This window comes from Sebastes umbrosus, chromosome 2 (genome assembly GCF_015220745.1).
Source record: "Sebastes umbrosus isolate fSebUmb1 chromosome 2, fSebUmb1.pri, whole genome shotgun sequence".
NCBI classification, from domain to species: domain Eukaryota; kingdom Metazoa; phylum Chordata; class Actinopteri; order Perciformes; family Sebastidae; genus Sebastes; species Sebastes umbrosus.
The window spans coordinates 15,276,962-15,304,128 of NC_051270.1; the positions used below are offsets into that span (position 1 = coordinate 15,276,962).

General features: G+C 41.3%; 1 protein-coding gene and 1 long non-coding RNA gene across 4 annotated transcripts in view; one reads left to right on the forward strand and one right to left on the reverse strand.

The window, feature by feature from the left end:
* On the forward strand, positions 1-26,175 carry LOC119476595. The gene is made up of 3 exons (XR_005204051.1): positions 1-15; positions 11,354-11,360; positions 26,049-26,175. It is a non-coding gene; the product is annotated as an uncharacterized LOC119476595 (long non-coding RNA).
* Positions 1-27,167, reverse strand: part of LOC119476573 (MAM domain-containing glycosylphosphatidylinositol anchor protein 1) — a 208,556-nt gene that overhangs the window by 2,448 nt on the left and 178,941 nt on the right. For 2 of the 3 annotated variants that reach the window (XM_037749976.1, XM_037749961.1), the window contains exons 16-17: positions 23,124-23,254; positions 7,092-7,209 (exon numbers count right to left, since the gene is read on the reverse strand). In XM_037749976.1, coding sequence (XP_037605904.1) covers positions 7,092-7,209; positions 23,124-23,254 — 249 coding nt within the window. The remainder of the gene's footprint in view (positions 1-7,091; positions 7,210-23,123; positions 23,255-27,167) is intronic. The other variant, XM_037749968.1, reaches the window with a different exon arrangement.

Here is a 27,167-nt window from a genome sequence, read left to right on the forward strand (position 1 = left end):
TAGTTTGACCGTTTGGTCGGAGTTCGCGAGCGATTGACAGTCGGCTCTAATAGACAGCAGATTGATAGCAGATCTCAGATCAGCTCGTACTGCCTGTTTTCCTACGGTCTGTGAAAGGTGTAAATATTACATGTAATTTCTTTCTTTATTCCCTGTAGACTGCATTTTATAAATAACAGGCTACCCTTGAGATCACATTAACCACAGGCTTAGTAGATAACTACATGTATACATTTATCACTTTGGCCTCAGGCGATCTTTAAGCCTGAGGCTGAATCCAGAGGCATATGCAATGAAAACGCCTTGGTGTGACACAGAGTTTAGAGTTGTCTTCTGTGTGACAAGAAGCATCATTTGAACAACACCGAACCATGTTACCAATGTTGAAAGCAGGAGGAGGGTTGTGGAAAAATGGATGTGTTTTATGACTTCATGTGGAGAAAAGCGAGAGACCGTCATGGAAGAAAGGAAGAGTTGACGGAAGGACGGCGAGAGAGACAGAACCAAGAATGAGGGGGCGGATGAGTAAACAAGTTATTGAAACAGAGATTCACCGTTGAGATTCTACACTTTGTCATGACAGCGTTGAGATTTTAATGAGAAAAAGAAGTTACAATTGATGTCATCATCACCAATATGTGATGGATTGTTTTTCTTCGATTTGTTTCCCGCAGGCTGTTCTTGTTTATGCAAAGTTAGCAGATGCAGTGCACACATCTTCTAAGTGATTTGATTGTTCAGAACCTTTTTACTGATAAGACTAACTGCCAGCTGTATACATGAGATCATCTAAGATTTCCTATTTATTTTATTTTTTGTTAAAATCTTACTGTCCCACACAAGCAGTGTACAAAAACACTCTTCTTTTACCTACATACAGTGTACTCTCTCTTTTATACACGGCGTTAGAAAAATGCAGCAGCAAATTACACATGCATGCTGCTCAAAGACAGAGTTTCATAAATAAAAAGTAGGTATTGTATTAAAAAGATCAATATGATTTCATATCAAGGGTCCGTCCTCCAGGCAGAAAATCAATGTTTATAATAAAGCTTTGATCCGTACGCACACACACACTCCCACACACACATACACAAACATTCCTATAGTTTACGGGCAACAAATTCAAGTGGAACATGATGTTTTACACCTCTGTCTATCTGTCTTTCCTTTTACCCATCCTAATTCATGCTTTCTCTCTCTCTTTCTGTGTGCAAGTGATACCAGTCTATACATCATACATCTATCTGTCTTGTCATTGTATTAAAATGGAGTTAGAAAGATAATGGATTACTGTGGGGGTGTACAATGTATTTGCGTGTGTCGGTGCATGTGTGTATGTGGTGGCTGTTCCATGTATGTCATAGTACGGACAGTGCACAGGCATTTTAATCCACTCACATAAATCTGAGCCCTATAAACCTGCTTCTTTGTGCTGCAGCCAACAAAAAAAAATCACTGTCTGTTTATTTAGCAATATCAAAACGATCGCACTAGGGCTGTCCTCGACCAAAGAAATACTTAGTTGACTAACACTCATGATTTTGTCGACAAACAAATTAGTTGATTTAATCAACAGATCTGTAAAACTGTGTTTCTCCACAAAGAATTACACAAAACCACCACTTTAAATCCTGTGTTTACCAGAGATGTGCTCATAAGTTTCTTGGAAATAAGTCATTCAGCATGAAAAATGCATAAAAAAACGACTAATCGACTCTAGAAATCTTAGTCGACTAAGACCAAATTGACTAATGGCGGGTACACACTACACGAGAAAGCAGATTTTGGGCCCGATTTTCCCCCTCCCAGCGATCATCAGCAAAGCTCCGATTTTTTGATGGCTCTAAAGATTATCTTTCTAGATATCTCTGTGGTGTGATGTATGTTAAGAGTGTTTTTTACATCCCCGATCGGCTCAGAAGTCCATCCTGGCAAATGGTAAATATTAAACATATTATTACAATATTGGGATCGGATATCTTGTTGTGTGTGGGGAACCCCGAGGCCAGCCGATGATGCAGTCGCTTGGGAAAGAACGATAGCTAATAGAGAACCAAGCTGACTGAAGCGGAAGTACAACAACAAGCGACATGGCGACCGCTAAAGCATGATCTAATGCCAAACGCGTAGCATCAAGTAGTAGTAAGATGGACCAAAGAAGTAGAGGACCAAATTGTTCATTTGTGGCAACAACACAAGTGTTTATTTAAGGTGTCTCTATGACTTCATCCATCCTTTGTGAATTTTCCGTACAAAGTTGTGCATCGCTAATTCTTCCTGCAAGATTTCCGTTTTGTTTAGCCGGGGGCTAATGGAATCTGTTAGTGTGTGTGTGTGTTAGTGTGGTGTGCTGTTTTGGCCAAACTGTTGCTCTCCACACACTATAGGAACAAAACTGTTAAATTTAAGATAAATGTCATTGTGTGTGGTCTCTTACATTTTCAAAATATGTTAAGATTTGAAAATCATTTAGTGTGGGCAGCCCTAGATCACAAGTAGCAAAACATTTAAAATGAACGACCCAAACTGTCAATGTCAATGCCTATTAGATCTTGCAGAGCTACTTCCTGGTTTAAATTGGAGCTGGTTATGTGTAAATACAATAGATTAAGATCAGAATTTATTTTGTATCCCTCCTGCTTTCACCCAATTGGAAAGTTCCCACAATATGATGCAGGGGATCAATGTGATAGAACAGCAATAAAGACCCGAGGAGGAAACTCAAAAAAGAGAATATAGTAAAAAGTAAAACAGTATGAGACAAGCTCACTTTCCACCACATCCTCTCTGAACACACACAACTGAGCCAGGTAGAGCTCTGTGATTTATTATGCAGGCGGAGTTGCACCAAACATGTCAGAGGCAATCATCCTTCATCTGTGGAGGACCGTAGGATAACAGTCCCCTGTGCGTGCATAAAGTTAACCTGAAGTTAGTGTGTGTGCATGTGAGTGTGTGAATGCACAGACTACAGTTGTCAGTGTATTTGTGAGCATCCCTGTGTGTGTATATATATATATGTGCTTACATATACAGTCTGAACTGAAGAGACTCTCAGATGGATGCATAATGTACATGTGTCAGTGAGTATGTATGCAGTGTGTGGGTGTATGTGTGACACGTGTGATGTTTCAGCTGGGTGATGCTGCCAGGCTCACCTGCACGCACACACACACCTAGCCATATGACAGTTTGCTGATCAAAGCTTCTATTGAGGGGATGTGCTGCTTTGTACTTGTGTATTCAAACGCGCTCCCCATGCATGTCTGTTTTAAAGGGGACATATGAAAATTTTTGGGGGCTGTCTACATCAGAAAACGTGATTCAACAAGCCATTCAGATTTGTTGAATTCCTATTAGGGGTACAACAATCCATCGAAATGGATCGCATTCTGGATCTGGATTCCCATGACACGTCTGTTTCATCATTTCCGTCCAAGCGCACCTCATTCAAAGAGTATAATATAATACAATATACGTTCTTTGCCTCATTCCTAAACATCCAAACAGTGCTAATGGCGTTAGCAAGCGGTGCTAGCTGCGCAACGTTAGCAAGTGTCCGGTCGGACGAGAGAAAAAGAGCATGTGTGTGTGTGTGATGGTGAGTAGCAGTAACATTATAGCTGTGAACCTAGCAGTCCAGTGTGTTTAAGTTACAGTTCATTTGTCGTGAATAAATGCTACAACTCCTCAAGACACAAGCCAAGTTCCTGTATCTTGCTTGCCACCTGCTGGTTAAAGTGAAGGGGGTTAGCCCTGAAGTTAGCAACAACTTCAGCTCAGGCTCACTTCAGGTGGGATGACCTTTAAGGTGGACCAGCTATTGTCATTTTATTGACAAGCCGCTCACCAACTTCGACCAGCAACCAGACCTCCAACAACAGGAGGTCAATTTGTATTCTTTTTACTAAAAAGAATAGATTGTTTTTCATGTAAATGCCTGGAAGAGCCCAGTAATAAAACTGTCAAATCATATTTTAGTTGCTTTTTGTGAGTTGATCTAAATATAACTGATTGTGTTAATTGGGCATATAATATTACTGTCTCATATCGATCGCAGGCCTCTAAAATGAATCAAATCTAAATCGTGGCAGACTTTGTGATATCGGCAAATATCGTATCGTCGTCCAAAGAATCAATATAAAATCGTATCGTGATTAAACTGGTGATTTACACCCCTACTTCCTATGTGACTTATAGGCTCATTAGAATATATCTCCCACAGCTTGAGAACTACCTTTGCAAAGGTGCGCCATATTTTTCTCGCAAGCCAATCAGAGCATACTGGGCTTTTTCGGGAGGGGGGTCTTCAAGAGACAGGCGCTAAAACGGAGCGTTTCAGACAGAGGATGAATACAGGTATATTCAGACAGACAGGATGAGAAAAATAATGTTTTTTGAACATTAAAGCATGTAAAGATGCCATATCTATCTATCTATCTATCTATCTATCTATCTATCTATCTATCTATCTATCTATCTATCTATCTATCTATCTATCTATCATATCTACCTACCTACCTACATACATCTATACAAACACCTATACTTGTATGAAGACAGCCTTACCCAAGAACTTTGGTTCCATCTCAAATGAACCCAGTGTAAAAATGACTTTATAAATCTATTTCCTATATGGATCTCTGCATTTAGTGTAATTGGTGGTATGCTATGAGTGAGTTGTATTTCCCTCTAAATCATATTCCTTTAGATGTCATCATACCTGGCAAACCTGAGTTGAATTTAATCCTCCTCTAATCCTCATTTTACCTCATAAACTCCATGGTGGCAAAATCTGCACTCAACACAGATGCATTTGTGTGTCTTTCAGTGGCGAAGACTCTTCAGTCGCCTGCCTGATAATTACCCATCTGTCTGCACTGTATGTTTCTGCCTGCACCAAACCTGCAGGACACACACGCACACACTCGGAGAGCTGAGCTCAAGAGCTTTCCTCTTCCTGTTTACACCTTCATCCATTATTCACTCCATCCGCCAGTGTCTTTACATGCGCATATGTGCGAGATTGCACACATACACAGACGTCTCAAAACTGGGGGTTAGCGAAGGTAAAAGTCGGATGTTAATAATTCACTCACTCATCTTTTGCTGTTATGTGTTGTTTCCATGGCTCTAATGTTTTCTTTGTAGTAGATTCCAACAATAGAAGAAGTGAACAAGACCATGCAGGTTCCCACCACATGTTGCTGCATAAAATCCAGTTTATCTTGGTACAATGCCATACACATGACATATGTTGCATGTTTGGTCTTCCTGGAAGTGGCCGCTATGTTGCTTTACCTGAGGTTTTCCCCTTTTTTCCACATTAAAAGGTGTTTTTCTTTATCTGAATTGAGGGTGTTGTATGCTGAACAGATGGTAAAGCCATTCGTGTGATTTGTCATGTTATACAATATGAACAAAATTGACATAACTACTAAAATTTCACTTAAAATCAGTAGGCAAATTATGTCACAAATTACATATTAAATGGTAGGAACACTTTTCAGTAAAAGTGAGTCCAGTATACAGTGGCTAATGCCAAAATGAACTGGCTGAACAACCGTTAAAAGATCAGTTGTGTATTCTACCATAGTAATGAACATTACTATGGTAGAATAAACATTTGATTCTTGTTCAGTTTCAAAGTGGCCCCATTTCACCTAACAGCAATGACAGTGTGCAATAAGAGAACGGTGCCAACTAGCTGTTGTTGTGGATGTCTGTAGACAGAGACAATGCAATGAAGGCTATTATGAGAATTTAATGATGTTTATGTGCCTGTGTGTGTGTGTGTGTGCGTGCGTGCATGTTTGAATGCACATCTTGGCTGGCAGAGGGCAGCTCTTACTGGAGCTAAATTGCTGGCAGGTTTTAGTTTCATATTCTCTTTCTTCTTTTAGTTCTTGGACCTGTTTCTCTCTCCAACTATTTCCTTCTCTCTCTCTCTCTCTCTCTCTCTCTCACACACACTTACACACTCACACCTACACATACTTTCGGTCACTCTCCGTCTTTGACCTTTTTCTCTATTTCTGTCTCCTTTCCACACCCTTACCCTTTAGGCTATTTGAGTCTCTCTCCACATGCTTACATTGCCGTAACTCACTTGTTTTCCTCTCTGGTTCACCCTCAAGGCAGAGTGGACCATCACAACGGTATTTAAAAGTAATAAAATAGTAATATGGTATTCTATTTATGGGCAGATAGCTTGGTATGACTTGTCAAGCATGTCCGCATGAGGGGTGTGGAGAAATTGTGTTCAGTTTATGGAGTAAAACAACTCTCCTGGTGGACTGATGCCTAGCCACCATTGGATCCAGACGTGTCACTCTTTCCCTCCCTGTCTCACTCATTCTCCTTCATTAATTTTCCTCTAAATCCGTATCATTACACACTTTCTCTCTGTGTCTCTAAAGAGTAAATAACAGTAGCTTTTATAGATGAAAAGCAGCGTGCAGAGGTATACGGATAACAAAGGGTGGATGGCTAATGGAGAACAGAAGGTGCAGTAAGAGGGAAAGAGACAGGATATAATGAAGGTGGGTGTGGAGGAGGCAGCGGGAGTGTGGTGTGGAAACTTCGAGGATGAAAAGATAGAGGGGAATGCGAAGTAAAATAAAGCCATAGAGGCAGAGGAGGGACCGCAAATGACGACGAGGCTTCCAAATCGCCTCCGTGCCGGTGCCCTGTGGTGTCCACTTGTCATCGTACAGCCCCCACACAACAGCATTCTCTCTCTGCGCCATATTCCCACACTTCTGAAGCACTAAAGAAGAAGTTTAGCTCTCTTTCTCTTGCTCCTTTGAAAATCATGTCTCTCCAGTAATTCACTTCTCTGCTGCCCCTCAATTTATTTCTTTACAGTTTAAATCAATTCAGTTCAACTCAGCTCTGTTTCAGCTGCTTTATTGGCGTGTCTGCTGAAAACAAAAACACTTTTTAGACCTTTACGAATCGTAATGCCTCCTTATTTCAGTTCACCCGAATGTACCTGGACGCAGACATTATGTGTGTGTGTGTGTTTACGGGGAGGGAGGGGGGCAGTTAATCACAGATGCTTCCTTGTGTCTCTATGTCTATCTTACCTGTCTTACCTGCGCTGGCTACAGTGTTCTCCTGCTTGCACTTTCCTACGGTGATGGACACGTCGTCAATGGCGATATCCCCTTCGAAACTCAGGCCTCGTATTCCTTCAAACACAATCTGTTTAGGGAGCAGAAAAAGAGACAGATGAATGTTGAGTGAGTATACTATACATGATACAATATTCAATATATCTGATGAGTCAAAAACACATCCAGTGCCCTGCTCGAACAACACTTTGACTTAAACGAACAGTGTGTAGGATCTGGCAGTATCTAGCGATGAGGTTGCAGAGTACAACTTGTCCTGTGTGGCACGCGTATAGGATTGCTACGGTTGCCAAGGCGAAAACACGAATGACCCTCTCTAGAGCCTCTGGAATGCTTAGAGTGTGTAAGTGGGAAGTGAGTGGTGAAGCAAGAGAGAGAGAGCTGCGGCGATGGGAGCAAGTAACGTTATCGACTCTGGCACAAAGTAGGAAAAGTTAACAGATTTTGATTTGTCCGTTCTGGGCTATTGTAGAAACATGGCGGTGCAACATAGCGGACTCCGTGAAGAAGACCAGCTCACTTTGTAGATATAAACGGCTCATTCTAAGGTAACGAAAACACAATGATTTTTATTATAAGGTGATACACTAAAGAAAACATACACATCCATACTCATGAATTAAATGGCACAGCCTTTTAAATAGACATTATGCTGAAACATGAACTAAAGAAACAGCCCGGTACGCAGGTAGTAGTAGTAGTATTTAGAAGTTGCATTCCTATCCTAAAATCATTTGTGGACCCACAACAACAAAACCAAACCGGAGACTCGTCTGAAAACTTTCCAGGCGACTTCCCCATCTTAGCCACCAGCCATCTGGTTTTGACTGACAGCCTAATTACTGTGGTGTGCCAAGGCACCCAGCTAATCAAAAGCCAAGCGTATTCTGTGTGGAATATGAGGAGGGAAAGAGCAAATAAACAAGGAAACTTTGTTGCTCCAAAATAACAACAGAGGCAACTCTCACGACGACTGTAGCCGTTACTGGCTTTAACTGCAGACTTTGGCGCTTTGTAATGTTTAATTTTAAATATGATAGCCAAAGTGCTTGCTGTGTAATCATTTCTGGGGGATTTTCAATCCTATAGTAATAATGGCTCATTTGATCTGTTAAGTGGTTTCTACAGAAATGCACCTTATGCACAAATTGGTGCGTGGGCTCGCACATATAGCCATATTTTTTTCCACTACATCTGCCAACTAGCCCCTGAGCAAGGCACTTAATCCTCAAGTTATTCCAGACAGATTCAAGAGCAGGTGTGACTGCATATATGCCCGTATACATAACAAGAGAGCGAGCAGGTGCATGCATGGAGGGGTGCCAAATATGCACGACTGGTTGCACTTTAAGACCTCCATCTGTTAACACCAATGTGCTGCGTCAGAGTATCAACAGAGTATTTAACCAAACGGGCAGAAAAGACCTGCTGTCCATTTGTGTGTAAATATATCAAGCTATACCAAGCATGGGTTCAATTAACCCAGTCCTCTGACGCACAAAGGAAAAAAGCCAGACCCGAGTCCTTATATACTCAGAGTAAATGAAAGTTGGAGAGTGGCAGAGCAAACACCTCGGTAAACATCCTGCACTGCTGGGGCGTTCCATTACCTGTGTTTTAATCTGCAAGTGTTGCTGTTATCGCCAAACAGCGACATCAGTTTGAAGTATCAAACAGAAATTCATGGGGCAGATACCAATAACCTATTCATTGCCGTGGACAAGGAGCAGCATGACTGTGTGTGTGCATGTGAAGTCATTTCTCCAGTTCACATCTGTAGCATAATCATGAAAAGCCAAGTTAAAGGTGAATAAAGAAGGACGGAGGAAATTGATAATTCTTTAAATGTTCCTCATATAGTTTGCTCAGTTATAGGGCTGTGTATTGCAACAATCTGGCGATAAGATACGTATCATGATGCTGGGGTAACGATACAATAAAGTGCGATAAATTGTGATACTGTAAGCAAGGCGATATATTGCGATTTTTAAATTTCATTTTAGGAAAACTGTCATAGTTATAAAGAACACACCAGTATGCACCATTTCAGAATAGGCAAAAATAACACATTTATACTGCATGCAAAAAAACGGCATGGTTTTTGCCCCAAACTTCATGTGATTATCATAAAGTGGTTATGTCTGTAAAGGAGAGAATTATGGGTATCCATAGAACCTATTTTCATTCACATATGTTGAAGTTAGAGGTCAAGGGACCCCTGTGAAAATGGCCATGCAGGTTTTTCCTCGCCGAAATTTAGCATAACTTTGGAGCGTTATTTAGCGTTATTTGCAACACGCTAGTGTGACATGGTTGGTACCACTTGATTCCTTAAGTTTATCTAGTCACATGTGATGCCAGTAACTTTATTCTAGCTTTAAAACTGAGCCCGCTACAACCTCCGAAAGATCAAAAAGCGGCATGGCCAAGGTTAATTAAAAATCGATACAATGAAAACAGTACAATATTGCAACATAATATGGCGATAGTCATGTGTATCGATATTTTTTTACACGCCTGCTCGGTTATTGTAGACCTTACTCAAGAATCGACGGAAAGGTTTTCACTTATGCTGCCTGTGTGACCTCTACCACACTGACCAGGCATGCTATGGCCGAAGAAACAGCCTGGCTCTTGTCCTAAAGCCCATACAAACTTGCACAAGTGTTTTCTCACAAAGTAGCCTAAATAATTTTCCTGCCGTTTCTCTCCCTGCATCACACACCGTCCTCCAAATAGAGAGCTCAATCAATTCATAAAGGGGAGGGAAACACAATAGCAGTACCACCTCTTTCCCACTTGCTTTCCAATTTACTCCCGGAGCGAGAGATCTTCTTTGAATGAGTAAATACAAATAATTAGGAGAACCTTGAAAACTGATTGGGCGGTGTGAAGGGAAAAAGAAATGAAGGCTGGATGGGTTTAGCTGGTCGGCTCATTTGAGCAAAAGTGTTATTTGATTCACTAAGCAGAGGGTAGCTGTGAGGGAAACTATGGGGTAGTAGAGGATAATTGGTCAAAAGGCCATGGTCTTCTAATTTATAAACGCTACAGTGCCGTTTCTTCACTGTGTAGCTGTGGTTAACATTTTGCTTTATTTATGTATTTTCTTCCTCAAATCCTATTGTCTGCGTAAATTTGTGTCGCTAATAGAACCAGCCCAGCACACCACGGGATCCCTATAACCAACAACAAACACACACGCCTGCCTCTGTGCACCAGCAAGCACGTCTGCATTAAACGAGTCGAGGCTACAGACACCGGATTGTTGTATAATTAGACACGATGAGAAAAATAATTGGCAGAAGGAAGCCCAGAGACTAACACCGGCATTGACACACAAATGCGCGGAACAACAGGACAAATAACCATCCTCCTACATAACAACACAATTACACTGACCGAGCGTAATCATGTTCTCTAAGATATCAAACAGAATGACACGGCACAAAGCAATGCAATATCCTGTCATGCAACACGGGACGGCAGCATAATGATTTCATGGGTTTATTTTTCTCAGGGAAACAGGCCTGTGTGCCCTTTCACTTAATGTTCACTGCTGACAGATCAAGCTGAAGTGTGACTGGCCAGCGCCGGCGGTGCCTCACACTTAAACATCACTGCTGGGCACTGTGCTGAGGTGAAGTATAGCTCACAGTTTCACAACCATGGGAGTGGCAAGGTTGCTTGATATACAGTCATGGAACATCTTTAGGACTGATTTTGACTATTGATATTTTTAAATAAAAAACATCAAGTATATACAGCGCAGTAGTTCATTATTTCTTATATCTTAACCTCACTTAAAAGAAGGCTGTCAATCGATTGAAATAGTTAATCCCGATTAATTGCACATATTTTATCTGTTCAAAATGTACCTTAAAAGAAGATTTGTCAGGTATTTCATACTCTTATCAACATGGGAGTGGGACAATATGCTGATTTATGCAAATGTATGTATATATTTATTATTGGAAATCAATTAACAACACAAAACAATGACAACTATTGTCCAGAAACCCTCACAGGTACTGCATTTAGCGTACAAAATATGCTCAAATCATAACATGGCAAACTGAGGTCCAACAGGCAACAACAGCTGTCAGACTTGACTATGACTTGCCCAAAACTGCATGTTTGGGATGTTTTAGCATGTCTGTAAAGGGGAGACTCGTGGGTACCCATAGAACCCATTTCCATTCACATATCTTGAGGTCAGAGGTCAAGAGACCCCTTTGAAAAAGGCCAAAACAGTTTTCTCACAAAGTCCTCACCAAGGGATTACTTATTTTTTTTAGCTTCATATGATACCAGTATCATCACTGTAGCTTTAAAACTGAGCCCGCTACAACCTCCAAAAAACTGATTGCGTTAATGCGTTAAAGAACTTAATTTTGATAGCCCTACTTAAAAGTAGATTACCAAATGATGCTTTTCTCAAATTCATGATAACTTGGACAACTCTCAAAGTGCGATTGTGGGATGTAAAAATGGGGTCAAGGGTCGTAAAAGGCTTCTGCTGTATCTAATGTGTCTGATATTTAACTATGACATTTACCAAATACTCAGGAAACATCACAGTTTTAGAAAGGTTGACTACAAAATCTCTTCCTAAAAAAATACGAGCAGAATCCTCTAAATTCCCATTTCTTGTCATAACGGTGTGTGACACAGCTCGTGTGTGTGAGGAAGCCTGAGTGAGATAGACAGCTCGTGTGTGTGTGTGTGTGTCAGTGTGTGTGTGTGTGTGTGACTGCAGGATCAAAGGGTGTCAGGTTGGAGTTGTGAATGTGTCGTTTTGTCGAGCCTTGTAACCTTTAATGTTCCCATTGATGTGCTGTCCATATACCAGAGGGGACACAGCCATGAGAGAGAGAGCGAGAGAGAGAGAGAGAGAGAGATAGAGAGTGTGTGTGTGTGTGTGTGTGTGTGTGTGTGTGTGTGTGAGAGAGAGAGAGAGATGTACACAGACAGCTTTGAAATACCGGTGCAGAAGAGAGTCGGTGCAGTGTGAGGCACACAAATGTGGGTTGGCCTGGTTTCCAACAAGCCCCCCAGGTACCAAACACTGCAAGGAACACAGATGGCCTCTGGGTAATCCACAGAGGAGCAAGTGGGAACACAGATAATCTACTACAACATGTTACTTCTTCTTTTTTTGTAACTCCATTGATTTTATGTGTACATGTAATTTGTGTCTCAGTGAACAACCAGCTTCGAGGCCAATTCACTCTGATTATTTCAGATTTTAGACGGGAACGGGATTAGCTAGCTTGCAGAAGTTCTATGGAACAATAAAAACATTCAGCAACAGCAATCGTTTACAGATATAATGATTGAAAATGTAATTGTGGAGACGCTTTTTCTTCAAAGTGCATGGTCAGCTCAAGTTTTAGTTTACTTCTAAAGATGCAATGAACCCATATCGAGAGCAGAGAAGCTCACAGAGTGGCAGTTCACATTTCAGTGATGTACAACTTCAATATACACAGACGGTCATCACGGCCAGCAGGCAGTTAACAATTTAAATTCTAATGCTGCCTTATCGGTTGGCTTTACCTCTGTTTACAGTAAAAGCCTTGTATTAACGCGGGCCTACAGCTCTTTTAGAGAGGCAGGAAGGGAAGCTGTTCTCAAAGACATCATTACTTTTGTTGGACGGAGCACAAAGAGGGGGGAAATGCAGAGACGAGTGGCAGCACCTCAAAGACCTTCGGTGTGTGTGCAGTCAGTGATCTGTGCACACAGGACTAGAAAGTTTGTGTTCTCCATGGACATGCTCCCAGCGTGAAGCGGAAATGAAACAAGCATCAATATGCAGTCACGCCTGCATTCTGTAGAACATGTACTTCAAAAAGCAGTCCTCTGTGAATTCAACTGAATTAGAATATCATATGAATGTTGTCCAAAGGGGGAATTTGAGATAATAGATAATGGACACGACAAGGTTATCGCGTTTTTTTTGTTGAATACTCGATTCTGATAAGGTCATTCACTGCGTTCTATGGTCTGTTATTTCTTCATAGCAGACCGTTGCTATGTATAACAGACCGTTGCTATGTATAACAGACCGTTGCTATGAACGCAGTTCTGATGTCGGATTCTGGCGGACCATTTTTGTGTCAAATGATTGATTTCTTAAGTAAGGAGCAGTGTACTAAGTGGGCTAATGTACAGCTAACGGGTCACTGTTGTGAAATAAACCCTGACAGGGTGACGCGGCACCCCTCCGCTTTGCGTTGGCTTGCTGTACATTATCCCTTACATAACTGCCATTCAAATTTACCTGTCTTCCCAACTTCTTTGAAAAAGATCAAAGAGAGAAACAGTTAGACAGAGACAGAGTGGGCATGTAGAGTGGAGGAAACTAAAACGTAAAGCAGCAGTGGGCAGAATTGGAGCGAATATGATTAAACAAAGTTATTTTTATAAAACGGTCACTACATCCTGACAGTAGTGCATGAGACAGGTAATCTGAACAAAAATCATGTGCCTCTGTGTCCTCCTGTGCTCCAAGCCATGTTGAGATCAGCTGATGAAATACCAAGCACCGCCCACCAGCCGGAGCAAACTTTCTCATTTTACAGCTAAACAGTACACTACCAGATGTTTCTGAAAACATTTGAGGTGAGAAATAGGCATTACAGTAACAGAATATTGATTCATATTTGATCAGCGCTGCCTAGTTTGACCGTTTCATCGGAGTTTGCGAGTGATTGACAGCTGCCTCCGTTGAATGAACAGCCAATAGGAACGCTCTCTCTCTGAAATGACCTGTGATTGGCCAAAGTCTCCCGTCACAAGCTCGATTTTTTAAAGCCTGAAAAGAGAGCCATAAGGAAAATCAGAAGTCTAGTTTTTTCTCATAACACTTGAATTACAATATGCTGAAAGGTTATTATGGATTTTTTTGCCCAATGATGCCAAAAAACATTCTGCCTACCGTAGGTTTAAAGGGGCGCTCCACTAATTTTACTGTGCATGTTCAAGTCAATTTACTCGTCAAAAGGAGTACTGTCAAAGCTGTAGTATTATGTCTTCTGTGATTCTGCGGGAGCTTTGTCAAGTCTGAGAGAATAACCCTGATAATGTTATAAGGGTTACAGTATGTTGGCTTGGCATAGAATTCAAATGGCATGGGCGTTTATCAGACAGGGAGGGTCCAACGGAAGATACAATCAAGTTGCATTAAAGGAAGTGTAAGATCCAGTGCTTTTGTAGCTTGACCTACACTAGGGTCTGCTACATTGATTTTGGTCTGTCTTTTTTTTCATCTATCTCTCACAAGACCCAAAACTTTATGGAATTGCAATACTAAATCAAAGGAGTACTGGCTTAACGTTTCTTGGTTGTAACATAATTCTATGATTTAGAAGTGATGTGTGTGGCACAACAGCTGCAGACTCTCTGTGAACTGTGACTACCAGAGATTAAAGATACCCTGTGGACATTTTCTCAACTAGTAGTGCCTTGGAAGAATGTTTTTATGAGTGAGTCCCCGTTTTGTTTGTATCCTGCGCACGCACAGGGATGCACATGCATGCGCATGAGCACCCGGGTGGCGTGAATCACATTCTGCCATTGATTTCATGCTGTTCCGCTGATGGACAGTCATTATGGAGGTAACACGGCAACAAATGCAGCAATGCACCAACAAAGACAAGAAAGACGAAGACTAAAAGCAAGGAAATATAGATAGAAGCAATGCACCATTTAAAACATTTTAAAAATCAGCTTCGCAAAGACTGGATATAAACATAACTTTTGATCACTTACAAGAAAACTACATCTCATATAAATGGGTTCAATGAATGTTAAATGTGAATTCAGTAGACCTACATCACACGTGACTTTTCTTTGGGTAATAGGGTATTAGGTATTTTACATAAGCCGGGTTTCCACCAAAAGTTACCAAAAGCCTTACATCATTTACTTGTGAAAACACAGCAATGCCTAACCCAATCCATGGCCTCCCAGCAGCCAAAACACAGTCCCTGGTCCTCTCTAACAGTCGTCTCCTCCTCCATTAACATCACTACCAAGTCTACCAAGTTTGAGATGCAGCCAGCCGAAGCAATTGGCAAAATAAACTTAATAGAACCATTCTTTACAATTTCAACTTGTAGAAACGAAGCTAAACAGCACAACAGCAGCAATTGTGTCAGGTAATTCCCATTGTCAACAGCAGACAGCTCAATCATTATTATTGATTGTAAGGAAACCAGCACTCCCCGGAGACAGAGAGAGAGATAGAGACGGAGAAGGAGAGACTGATAGAAAATGGGGAAGCTGGATGAACAACAGAAGCAGAGGGTGGTGGTGGGAGAGGCAGCGATGACAGCCGAAAGAGAGTAAGGAGGACGGGCCGAGGCAGAAAACTCAAGAGGAACAGACAGGTATGTAGTACAGAGAGAAATGGGGTACACCCTCCTTATTTCGTTTCGTCAGGCCCTTGGGGAGCTCGATACATAACAGAAAGTAGTAAGAAAGAAGGAAAAGTGAGCGAAGGGGAGACAGAGAGTAACAAAGAATGTTTATCAGCTCACCTCCTCTGGCTGTTGCTGGGATCAAGGCTGCATGCTCTCTACATTATTTAACAACTCTATTTGTTACACAGCAGCAGCTTGTGTCTGTGTGTGTGTGTGTGTGAGAGAGGGTGTTAAACAGATAGAGCGAACTGAAATACCTCTTAAAGTTATTGTAAAGCTAAAAAATATACACTGCAACCTGAATTTAAAGGATTAAACTAAATGTATATTTAATGTGTTTTCTTGGTGATTTCAGTTTGTTGCTTAAACTCTCAACAACTGGGACAACTTTGTTCGATTATTTTATATATTTTCTGGCTAAAAGTATGTTGTGACAGAAATCGTTAACCAAATATGAACAAATTATGTGCTGCGTACATTGGCATGGTGAGCTTCCGGTTACTTAATACTGTGATTTCTCTGTGACCCTCAGTGGTTTTCAACCTTTTTGCCGTCATTACAAGACAATACAGGTTGTCCCTCCAACCAGACTACAGCAGCAGATTTCACTGATAAGTAAGGTTTCAGCCAGAGATAGATCCTGCGATAAGCTACACACTTTTTCAGCAGACATTTTGACTTGCCATAGCAGGAAAAGCACAGGTGATAACACATTTTATCAATGATTGCTCTGTAAGCCACAACAGTGAGTCATCAATACCAATAGAGCACACCTAAATGGAATGAAGTCATAAATACCGTAATGTTATCAATTACTGGGGCTGAGTTATGGCAAGAATCTGGCGATATGATACGTATCATGATACAGAGGTTACGATTCAATATATCGTGACTTTAAGCATGGCAAAATATCAATTTTTTTTAATCTAATTTTAGGAAAACTGTCGTAGTACAAAACAAACCCCACTCCTATATGCATAAAATCTGAGTAAAAAATGCCGATTTTTTTTATGCAATCAGAAAAATTAGATCTGCATTTGCATTTTCACACTCCATGTAACATCTGACATTATAGCACTACTTTCAGAGGGTGCATACACTGAGAGGGCGCATATCTTTGCAAATGCAATAATTGTCTAAGGTAATTTTTGCATGTAAACTACTAATAAAAAATCATTAGTGTTTTTGAGAATCAATACAGTATCATAAAACATAATATTGCGATACTCAATATTTTCAATAATTTCTTACACCCCTTCTACTATCAGGATATAGTGACCGTTTTATAAAAATAACTTTTTTTTTTATCATATTTGTTCAAAGTTACAGACTTCAGCTTTAATAAAGTGGACAAATTTCCAGGACATACTTGGTCAAGGACACACACACACACAAACATGTGATGGATTGGACCAATGTATGCATGCACAAATGTGAGAGAGAAGGAAGGGCATTAAAAACACACCCTCCTACAGCCCTGTGATGGAGTGGCCAAACAGTACATACATGCATGCACGCATGAGAAAGACCACACAAGGAAGAGAGAGACAAGTGAAAAATAGTCGTATATGAGGCAACCTTCAGTTGCCAAGGAGACAACCCCTCTCTTGCCTGCGTCCTTCCTCCTTCATCCATCCTGCCTTCCCTACCATTGCCTGAGTCACAGTGCAAATGGGGAGATGAATATTTAAGATGCATTAAGTGCTTTATTGATGAGACAAACACACCTTCAACATGTCTCATTCCCTCTTGCTCACACACCCTCTTTCTGTGACTCCAAAAACACCTCCTACTTTGCTCACAAACACATGTACAGTGCACGGTTGCCGTTGCTGTCGTCTTCTTGACTGTATAATTCCTATCCATTACCAGCAGGTTATGGTGTCTGGACCGATTAAGCTGCCTGCTTTCACACTGCATAGCCACAGTGTGGAAAGGACGTGTCTCTCCCTGGCGTCTGCCTCTCCTGGCACAGTGTGTGTGTGTGTGTACACACTGCATGTTTGTTGTTCTGCGTGTGAGCGGTGTTTCTGCATGTATTTTCATCTGAGTCATGTGTGTGTCCATGTCTCTGTGCTGTGTTGAGTGGGTAGGTTTCTGTTTTCTAGCGCTGAGTGGTGATACCTTCAGACCTTTCATGGGTTATACACATTTTTCCCATTTGGCCCATCCCTGTTTCCCATCCCACCCCCCCCTCCCCCAACACACACACACACATAATCTGAAACACACATAAGGCTGCCTTAGTGTTGGGATATAAATAAATGCTGTTAACACACTGGATGTACACTTAATACAGTTTGCCAGGATAAACTCCACCTGATAAAATCTCTTAATTGTAATATACTGTATGTATGTTGTAGACTGGAAAGTAACATTTTCACACTGAATTTAATTGTATGAACACAAACAGTATGTCAGTAATTGAAAAGTATAATGTTTTTTGACACACACTCCTTTAAAAATCAGTATGGTGGCTAATGAAGCTGAAAATCAGAAACAGTGTGTTTCTTTCCCACACATGGACTTTACTTGGGAATGGATCTGGTATGGGCGATCGACTGCTGCACTCCACGTTGGACTGACAGGCTTCTATCGACACATCACGCACACATGAGGTTCATTCTAGAGCCCGCAGTGATTGTTTTTAAGAAATCTTGACAGCCATTGTTTTACTGCTTTTACTCATTAATGATATTTTATTTCACCCACCAGCAACCCATCTACTATTAATCAGAAATGTTAATTTTTAAGACCAAGCCCGACTGATCTGCAGATTCATTTTCACTTTGGAAACATAGTTATTTTAAGCCCAACCATGATGATTCTTCCTAAACATAACTAAGTGGTTTTGTTGCCTAAACCTAAGCAAGTGTTTTTGTTTGAATTCCCAACTTAAAGCACGTGTTTACTGCGACCAAAAAGTGACACCAAGGGGTCTGAAAACCGTTAGTATGTGACGAATAGGAATGAGAACGTGTTGCTTGTATACAATCAGTTCATCTACACGCTGTACAATGCTGCTTCTGCTCGGTTGTCGGGCTCACACAGCAGCAGTAGCTTACACCAACATTACACCAGAAAGGTAAGGTATAAAGTAAACAAAAGTCCCACTAGCAACCGTACTGCCCCTAGATTTGAGAACCACACGCCCCAACCCCCATGGTCAGTTACCGCCACAAGTCCAATCTAATTCTGTGGGAAACACTGAAGCGATGACACCAAGTGGCACATGTGTAGGAGAACACATACTGTACTGTATGTATGTGTGCAGCAGTTTAAAACTTATCTAAGAGACTCGTTAACATGCAAATACGATAAAATCGGCCCTATCCCACATCACAGAGGAGCCCTAAAACATACTGTATGCCCACTGTTTCCGACTTAATTTTCCCTTTAATGGTGAAAGGAACATGGTGTTCCAGAGGCATAGTTAATGAAGAGCAAATGCAGCCCCCAGCTAAGGCCTTCAGCCCACATTCATCATGGATTCAATTTCCCCCATGCACGTACAGAAAGTATCTGGAATCATTACAACACAACTAGCAGGCATCCCCTGCTCATAAATAAGCCTGTTAATTGACCTGTCATAGCTAATTGCTGCAGGGGATAGGAGACTAGTGTGTGTATGTGTTTAAAAGAAGAGTTTGTCTGTATGTGTGTGGAACTAACACAATGTTTATGCATGCAAATGTGTAAAATAACATAGACAGATACTGTATATGGAGAGAGAAGGTGTGTGTGTGTAGGGGTGAGTGTATGAACAGTTGAAGACTCTCTTTCCTGGGTGTGTTGATTTTAGAGCCATTAGTCATCAGCCTTGAGACAGGGGTGTGTGTGTGTGTGTGAAGCGGACCAGGGCATAAATCGACCCAACTGGTCCGTCTGTCCCAGAACAGGGCCAGAGAAAATGATAAGCGGAGAGACAGAGAAACAGAATGAGATCGAGAAACACACTCAGGAGGATAGAGGCACGCAAAACAAAACCCATCAGCTTTTTTTGCCCTCACCTTTTTTTCCCCCTCTCTGTAGGGTTGTAAACTTACTGAGGTACACACACATGCACACATACACTCACAAATACAGAGGAAGCATCGTGTCCAGTCAGAAAAGGAGGACCGAGTCATAAAGTTTACTCGGCCACATCCCAACAGGGAAGAGCTAACTGCAAGCGCAGCTGCCATAGAGCCGAAGGGACCTCAATGATGTGTCAACAGACAGTGCTCAAACACAGGCGCTTCCTCTGTTATGTCTCCCAGACCATTTTCTTCCACTATTGACTGAATGTGTGCAGTGAACTTAAACTTCTGGTGAACTTAAACAAAGAAAAAATTATAGCTCAACTCAAACTAGGGAACGCCGTTCTCCCACAAGCTTAATTTGAGGTTGGTCAGAATTTTAGACGTAAGAAATGGTTCACATCAGTTCCAAATCACGTTAAACAAAACCCCCTTTACCCCTGGAATTAAATGCATTTTGGGGTGATCGGATTGCATTCGGATAGTGCCTGATCAAATGAAAGCACAGGTGTAAATGCACCAAAAATGCATTGAGGATGGATTGTGATGGCGAGGTGATCAAAGATGCATTTTGACCACATTGAACACAAGTGTAAATGCAATTGCATTTTCAATCCACACATGACAACGACTTGGGCGGAAATACATAATGCAAGAGCTGTCCAGAGTCCAGAGTACTTTTTGAGCTACGGAGCTTCGGTAGTAATTGACAGTGACTATTTGAAACTCCACCGCCACCGCTCTGTCTGCGCTCAGCGTCTCCTCTCCTCATCATGTACGCAAGTGTAGACGTATATCAAAGTCACGTTTGCGGGCCTAAACGGCAGCGTTTTGAGGCTGATATGTTCGCACATTACACACCGCCTCTTCGGCAGTGCCCGGCTGCAGACTTCCTCTCAACCCTTTCACACAGAGCAATCGGATCTCAATCGGATCTTAATGTGGAGACTGGAGACACATTTTAATACCGGGCGTAAATATAATCAGGTTAAATCATATCTAGATACAATCTGGATACGAGACACATTTTAATGCCAGATGTAAAGGGGGTCATAGTTTTGAAGGGGGCAAGATTAGTAAATAAATATCCCTATAACAGCAAATCAAGTAAGACAGGCTAGGAATTGGCCCAGGTGTAAGCCTCGAGCATTCTCTTGCTATATACATATATATAGTACATTGGGTCCCACGGTGCACCTGTGCATTCAAATTGTATTCATAGTAAAATATAGTTTAACCTACTGCATGTCATACATGAATATAAACTCTAGCAACAACATCCTACATGCACTGATGCTACTTTCTCTCTCCAAATAGTGATTCTGATACTGAACTCAGGGTATGGCCACCTCACGCCTCAGCACCATGGGAGCCAGGGCATTCAGCTGCTCTGCTCCCAGGCTCTGGAACTCACTCCCCCCACACATCCGGCAGTCTGAAAATATCACATCATTCAAATCCCTCCTCAAAACCCACCTGTTTAAACTGGCATACTCTCTCTAGCACTCATCATCACCCATCCTATGTGTCTGTACAAATATGTCTCTGTCATGTCCTGTTGTTTTTATATTGTTTTATCTGTCTATGTTTTAATTAATTCTTGTAAGGTGTCCTTGGGTGTCCAGAAAGGCGCCACCAAATAAATGTATAATATACAGAGTACCGATCTGACACCAATGCTCTCTTTTCCTATTCACTTTAAAACCTTTATACCTCTCTGACTGGAAATGACTGGGATCATTCCTGTTTTTGTCAGAGGTGATAATGTAATTACACATCACTTCTTAAATAGCAACTTGGAGGAATACACATACATCATACCGGCAATACGTCATCCTGAGCAGGCTCTCATGACCACGCACCCCTTTCGGGGGAAAACAATCCTGTGTCTCTCATACTGTAGGCGTAACAGCGTAAACAGAAGAAGTTGACGCTTGTCTCCAAACTTCTACTTTAAACAAACCAGTAATAGTAATAACGCTATCCTGAAGAGTTGCTGTGTAGTTGGTTGCACCAATAATTAATAAAAAAATGCTGATCTCCGATTTGTTCCCGTCTATGTCCTAATAAAGATATAATAGAGGGTCTTCATGGCTCCAAGCTCTAGACCAGACCAGCATCGTCGAGGCTGCGCTGAAAGAAACTCGCTGTCACATGAGAGAAAATGGAAAATGATGAAAAGCTGTTGACCGATACTTAATCCCTTCACACATCATTCAATTTTTTTATATTATATTTTCTTTCTCATGACATTATAGCTACATATGCATGCTAGTTGGATCATTGAAATCGGTTGAAACCTTGTTCTCCGCCCTGAGATCAGCACATTCTTGATGAAGCGAGTAATCCTCTGGTTACTGTGTGGATAGGCTTGCTGCTGACATTCAGCAGAAAATGAGCTGAATGTTCACTCAAAGGCTCTCATTTATCAATACTCCCCTCAGTACTAAAATGTGAAAATGCTGTACCCACATTTATTTAACAAAAGAAAAATGCACCTCAGTCTCTCAGTTAAAAGCTTGGGTTTAATTTATATTTTGCATTGCCTTCATTAGTACTACTATTCTCACACATTTGTGTGACTTGATAAATAATGATATGAAACTATATTGATTCAAGACGGAAAACGCTCTCGTTGCTCACATCCAGAGACTCAGGCGCTGGCAGGGGTACTAACAGGGCAGATGCTTGCCAAAAGAGATTTCTTTTTCTAACCTTGCCGCCACTTTGCTGCTAAAAACTTTCCCTTTATTTCTAACGCCTGTGTGTATTCTGCCTCCACCAAGGAACCGAAAAGAGATTTTGGGATATGTGTTAACTCTGTCACTGTATATGAGGTGGCAATGATTCTCAAAAGATGACTTTCTCCGGTTCTTTGGAGCTTTAAATGTCACTGTGGAGAATTTCCTGTGAAAAATTAATCAAATTTCAAGCAGGGTTTCAAGCCCAATTCTTTTGGCATTCCCTCGATTCCTAACAGCCACCAGAGTATAACCCCCCTCCTGTTCTAGCGAGGCTGCAGTGGAGGCCTTCCTCTCGGGGGAAGACACAGTAGAGGAAATGTCTCAGAGATGAGAGAGATGACAGAAAAAAAAAGAAATATAGTGAACATAAAAGCATATAATTCAATTTTTTTTTCTTTTTTCTTCTTCTCAGAGCAAGACAAAGCCGACCTGACAATGCTGTCGGCACGTGGTGGGAATTAACCCTCAAGAGAGGAGCGCTGGAGGCTGATTTCAATTCAGAGGTTGTGGTCTTTCAACATCAAGCAAACAGTACTCAACCCCCAACAGTTGACCGGGTCATACCTTTAGGCCAAGTTATGCAACACATCTCAGCTGCTTAGTCTGGCTGTAAGTGCGGGGGGAGCGTTACGACTGTCTTTAAGAAACACAAGCTCTTACTGTAGGTTAAATCCTCTGCTCTGTTCTACACATTTCTCTATAACGACAGGCATATTCCTAAAACATTATACTGTTGGTACAAGCACTTTCTTCACTGCTGTATTGTTGTTTTTATAATTGCAAAGCCATTACCTGGAAGGGTCCGCTGGGGCTGATGTCGAAGAATGCTTTCCTCCAGTCGGGGCCCTGATGACCAGACTTCGACCACACCACCGAGTCCACAGAGGCGATGCTTCTCACTCTCAGAAGCACATTTAGAGTGCCTGTGAAAATTAGAAACTGTCAGTGAACTGTCAATGAACAGAGACTGAATACTGAGTTATGTTAAGCTGGGAACAGACTTTAAGATGATTGAAATCTAAATGCGAAAAATTTAAATATAACGACGACCCACACATAATGACTTATATTCACCAACACAGACATATGTTTTAGTCTTGACAGTCATAAAGGAGCACATGTTGAATGACTGAATAAATACAGTGGACGCACTGAACAAATAGGCTGTGATCTGAGTCGTGTCTAATCAGTTCAGATGCTTCAATATAGAAACTGTAACTGGTAAGGCTGTAACGGCACGTGTATTCGTACCAAACCGTTTTATTACAGGATGTTCCGTTCGGTATGCAACATCCTATCCGTACGCCCTGTTACCCAAATAGCTGTTAATGTCTACTACTCGCACACGGGACAGAAATTATGGAGCATGAGTTTTACATGGAAAGATTTGTCGGAGCACCAGTTGTTCTCCATCAGCTGTAGCATGCTAGCCAGCTTAGCCCGGATAGCCGGGTTAATCAAGCTCTTTTGACAACAATTTGTCAAACTGCATGCCGACATTGTTCAGCTGATGTCGGGTTCAAACATTTAATTTACAACGGCATCACCCGAATGTGTTAGCAGACCCAAACGAAAACAGAATGGAGTCATTCTCCCTAAATTTTTTAAAATAAATGAAAACATTTTATTTTTAGCTTTTTTTGTTTTCCCTGTTGTACCGAAAACGTATCGAACCGTGACCTCAAAACCGAGGTATTTACCAAACAATCATGTGTGTCCACCTCTTTATCAACTACATTAAAATAAATGATCAACTAATGACAGATCCCACCATACTAACAAAAATGTAAGTGATTGTTTATACAGTGACAAGATGAACAGAAGGTACAGTATATGATTGTGACCACTGCTTTCATCCAGAGAAACTACTGCATGTCTTTCAGCCTTGCAACAATCTACTGTGTACAAGGAGCAAGCTCTGTTCTGTCATTGTCATTCACATAAATTCACCCAACATCACCAAATATCTAGCTGCTGTCAAGTTGTCAACATTAAACGCCAGATAGAAAATTGAGGATTTTTTCCCACTAAATCTAGAGAACCAAACACTAAGCAACAGAACACACTGCTAAACCTGCGTTTGAGTACTGTGTATTTCAAATTGCCTTTACTTCTATCAGCCCTGTCTTTAAAAAATGACATTCCCATACAGCTAAATTGCATTATTAGTTACGTTTCGAAGGAAACCAACAAACACCGGACTTTCCCCGAGGAGACCGCTGTTGGTGTCCCATGTGAAACATAGTCATTTGATGCCTTTTATCTTGCTTTTAAGTCATTTTAAGCCAAACCATGATGCTTTTTTACTAAACCTAAGCCAATAATTTTGTTGCCTAAACTTAACTAAGAAGTGTTATTGTGTTTTTGTTTTGTTTTGTTTCAATTTACAACTTTAATCACATGTTTAAACGGTTTAAGATTGCCACCGTGATCTGGTAGAAATTATGTTTCCCCCAAAATGTGTTTTGGTTACACAGTTTAGTTGTATGGAATGCAATTTTGTGGGTGGGTTGAGTTCTATAGGCAAAAACATGGCTGAGCTGTGGACCTCGCCTATAGGAAGTGGAAACAAATGCATTGCATACTGCATATGCTAAGGTGAATTGCTATGGTCAGATACCCTATGTGGATGACATTTAGGTGGAAATGAAATGTGTGAGCCCCCTGGATGAGTGGTGACGTGTCTTGAATTCTACATTGACAGCTCAGTGGCCAGTTTTATTTTGCACAATGGAGCAAACGGACAGCAGCAAGGAGGGAGGAAGAGAGAAAGTCAGACAGAGGTAATGAAGGAAATGTAGAAAGGTTGCAAGAAAAATTTCCTTTAATCTCACGTCACTGCCACATGATGTTGGTTTAAATCCTAAAAAACTCCATTTGTAAGTAGTGTGAAAACATAACATAAAAATCAATTGTCCTGAATCCTGAAAAACAAGCTAGAGCGAATGACACCATTGGAGCCATAAGGAAGTGATCCAAATAGTCTCTCTCTCTCTCTGTCGGGTCTCTAAGGTGTGAGAGAACCATTCATCTTCTTAACGATCCTCAGCCAGCTCCTAATTGGAACATTAACCAACCACCAGTCTCTTAAACAAATACGCAGGCAGGGGGCACGACGATATCTGTGTGTTATAAACTGTGAATGTGCGTGTGCAAATACAATAAGTGTGCGTGTAAATGTATACTCGTGTATGAGCACAAATGTCATTCTGTTGTGTGTCTTTGGGCTAATGTTCTTCAAACCTTGAAATAAGCAGCAGGCTGGCAGTAATTAACGTCCTACTAGAGAGGTGTGACTAAGGGAAGTGTGGTGTTTATGGGGGCGAACAGGGAGGTTAAATAACATGTTGGGGGTATCTGTATGTGGTAAAGAGAAACAATCTGTGAAAAGCAAACTGTCAACCCAGTTATAAACATTCATTTTGATTAGCCTTCGACCATTCATAAATTCGCAAATAAAAAAGTTTGACATTCCCAGTTTCCCAGTTTACATGCATACTGGTTTAAGGAAACATGACTTAATGTATTAAAGTGACAGTAGGCAGTATATTTTTGATTTCAACATGGCTGCTTGGTCACAAACTTTGTCATTTTACAGCTAAACCGTGCACGACAAGATGATTCTGAAAACATTTGAGGCGAGAAATAGGCATTAACGTAACATGATATTGATTCATATTTGATCAGCGCTGCCTAGTTTAACCGTTTTGGTCTGAGTTTGCGAGTGATTGACAGCCGGCTCTCATAGACAGCAGATGGACAGCAGACCCCAGATCAGCTCTGACTGCTTGTTTTCTTCCAGTCTGTGAGATCTTGCAGATGCTGATAGGAGCACCGGAGGACACAGAGGCACATGATTTTTTTCAGGTTACCTGTTACATGTACTACTGTCAGGATATAGCGACCATTTTATAAAAATAACTTTTTTTAATCATAATTTGCTCCAATCTCGCCTACTTCAGCTTTAATTCAAAGATGTGCTTGGATCTAAATCTGTCAGATTTGTCAAAACGATTGGTGGATTTCAGGCTACTTTTTGTTTTGCTATAGTTTGACATTGTAGGAATTATGCTTATCCACTTCTTTGCTGAGCGATGACAAGATCCATATACCATATCTGTCCGTTCGATATGAACCCGGAGCCTGCAGCTGGTTAGCTTAACTTAGTATAAAGACAGGAAAACCTCTTGCCATCACTATGAGGTTGCCAGCCAACCAACAGAGCCTCCAGGAAGTCAATCTAGCTGGCAAAGAAATCAAGCCCCAAGGAAGAGCAACGAGCGAGTGGCCAAATGGTGGAATTACAACTTCTGTGTCCGTCACGTCATTCCCTTGGGCCCAAAAATACTTTTTCCCATAAACTTCCATTGGGAAAGAGACGCCTGTAACGCAGCAGATAATTTTTCTTTTGGTAAATCAACTTCCCAGTATGAGCACTTGAATAGTCCTTATTTAAACCATTAGGTACTAAAAGTTGTAAAATGCACTAATAGCTGAATCCAGAGTTATTTCCCTTCCTCTGTTCATGTGAATGACCGCCAAACCGCTGCTAGAGAGGGCTGGGAGGCGGGGTTAAAAGAAACGCTACTGCGCCTGCTCTTTGGGCCCAATGGATGCGGAAGATCACTGGGAGTCGCGGGTACTTTATCACTCGACAGTCCATCCATTTTGACTTCATGCGCCACTGAACAACTCTCATAGGAATGAACGGGCGCCCGCCTCCAACGTTGTATCCAGTTCTCTTCATATATCCATGCAAGAAATAGACCTGCATATATCTACACATGAAACCATACCTTCTCATTTTTATACTTCAGTTTTTGTACAGATTAGACA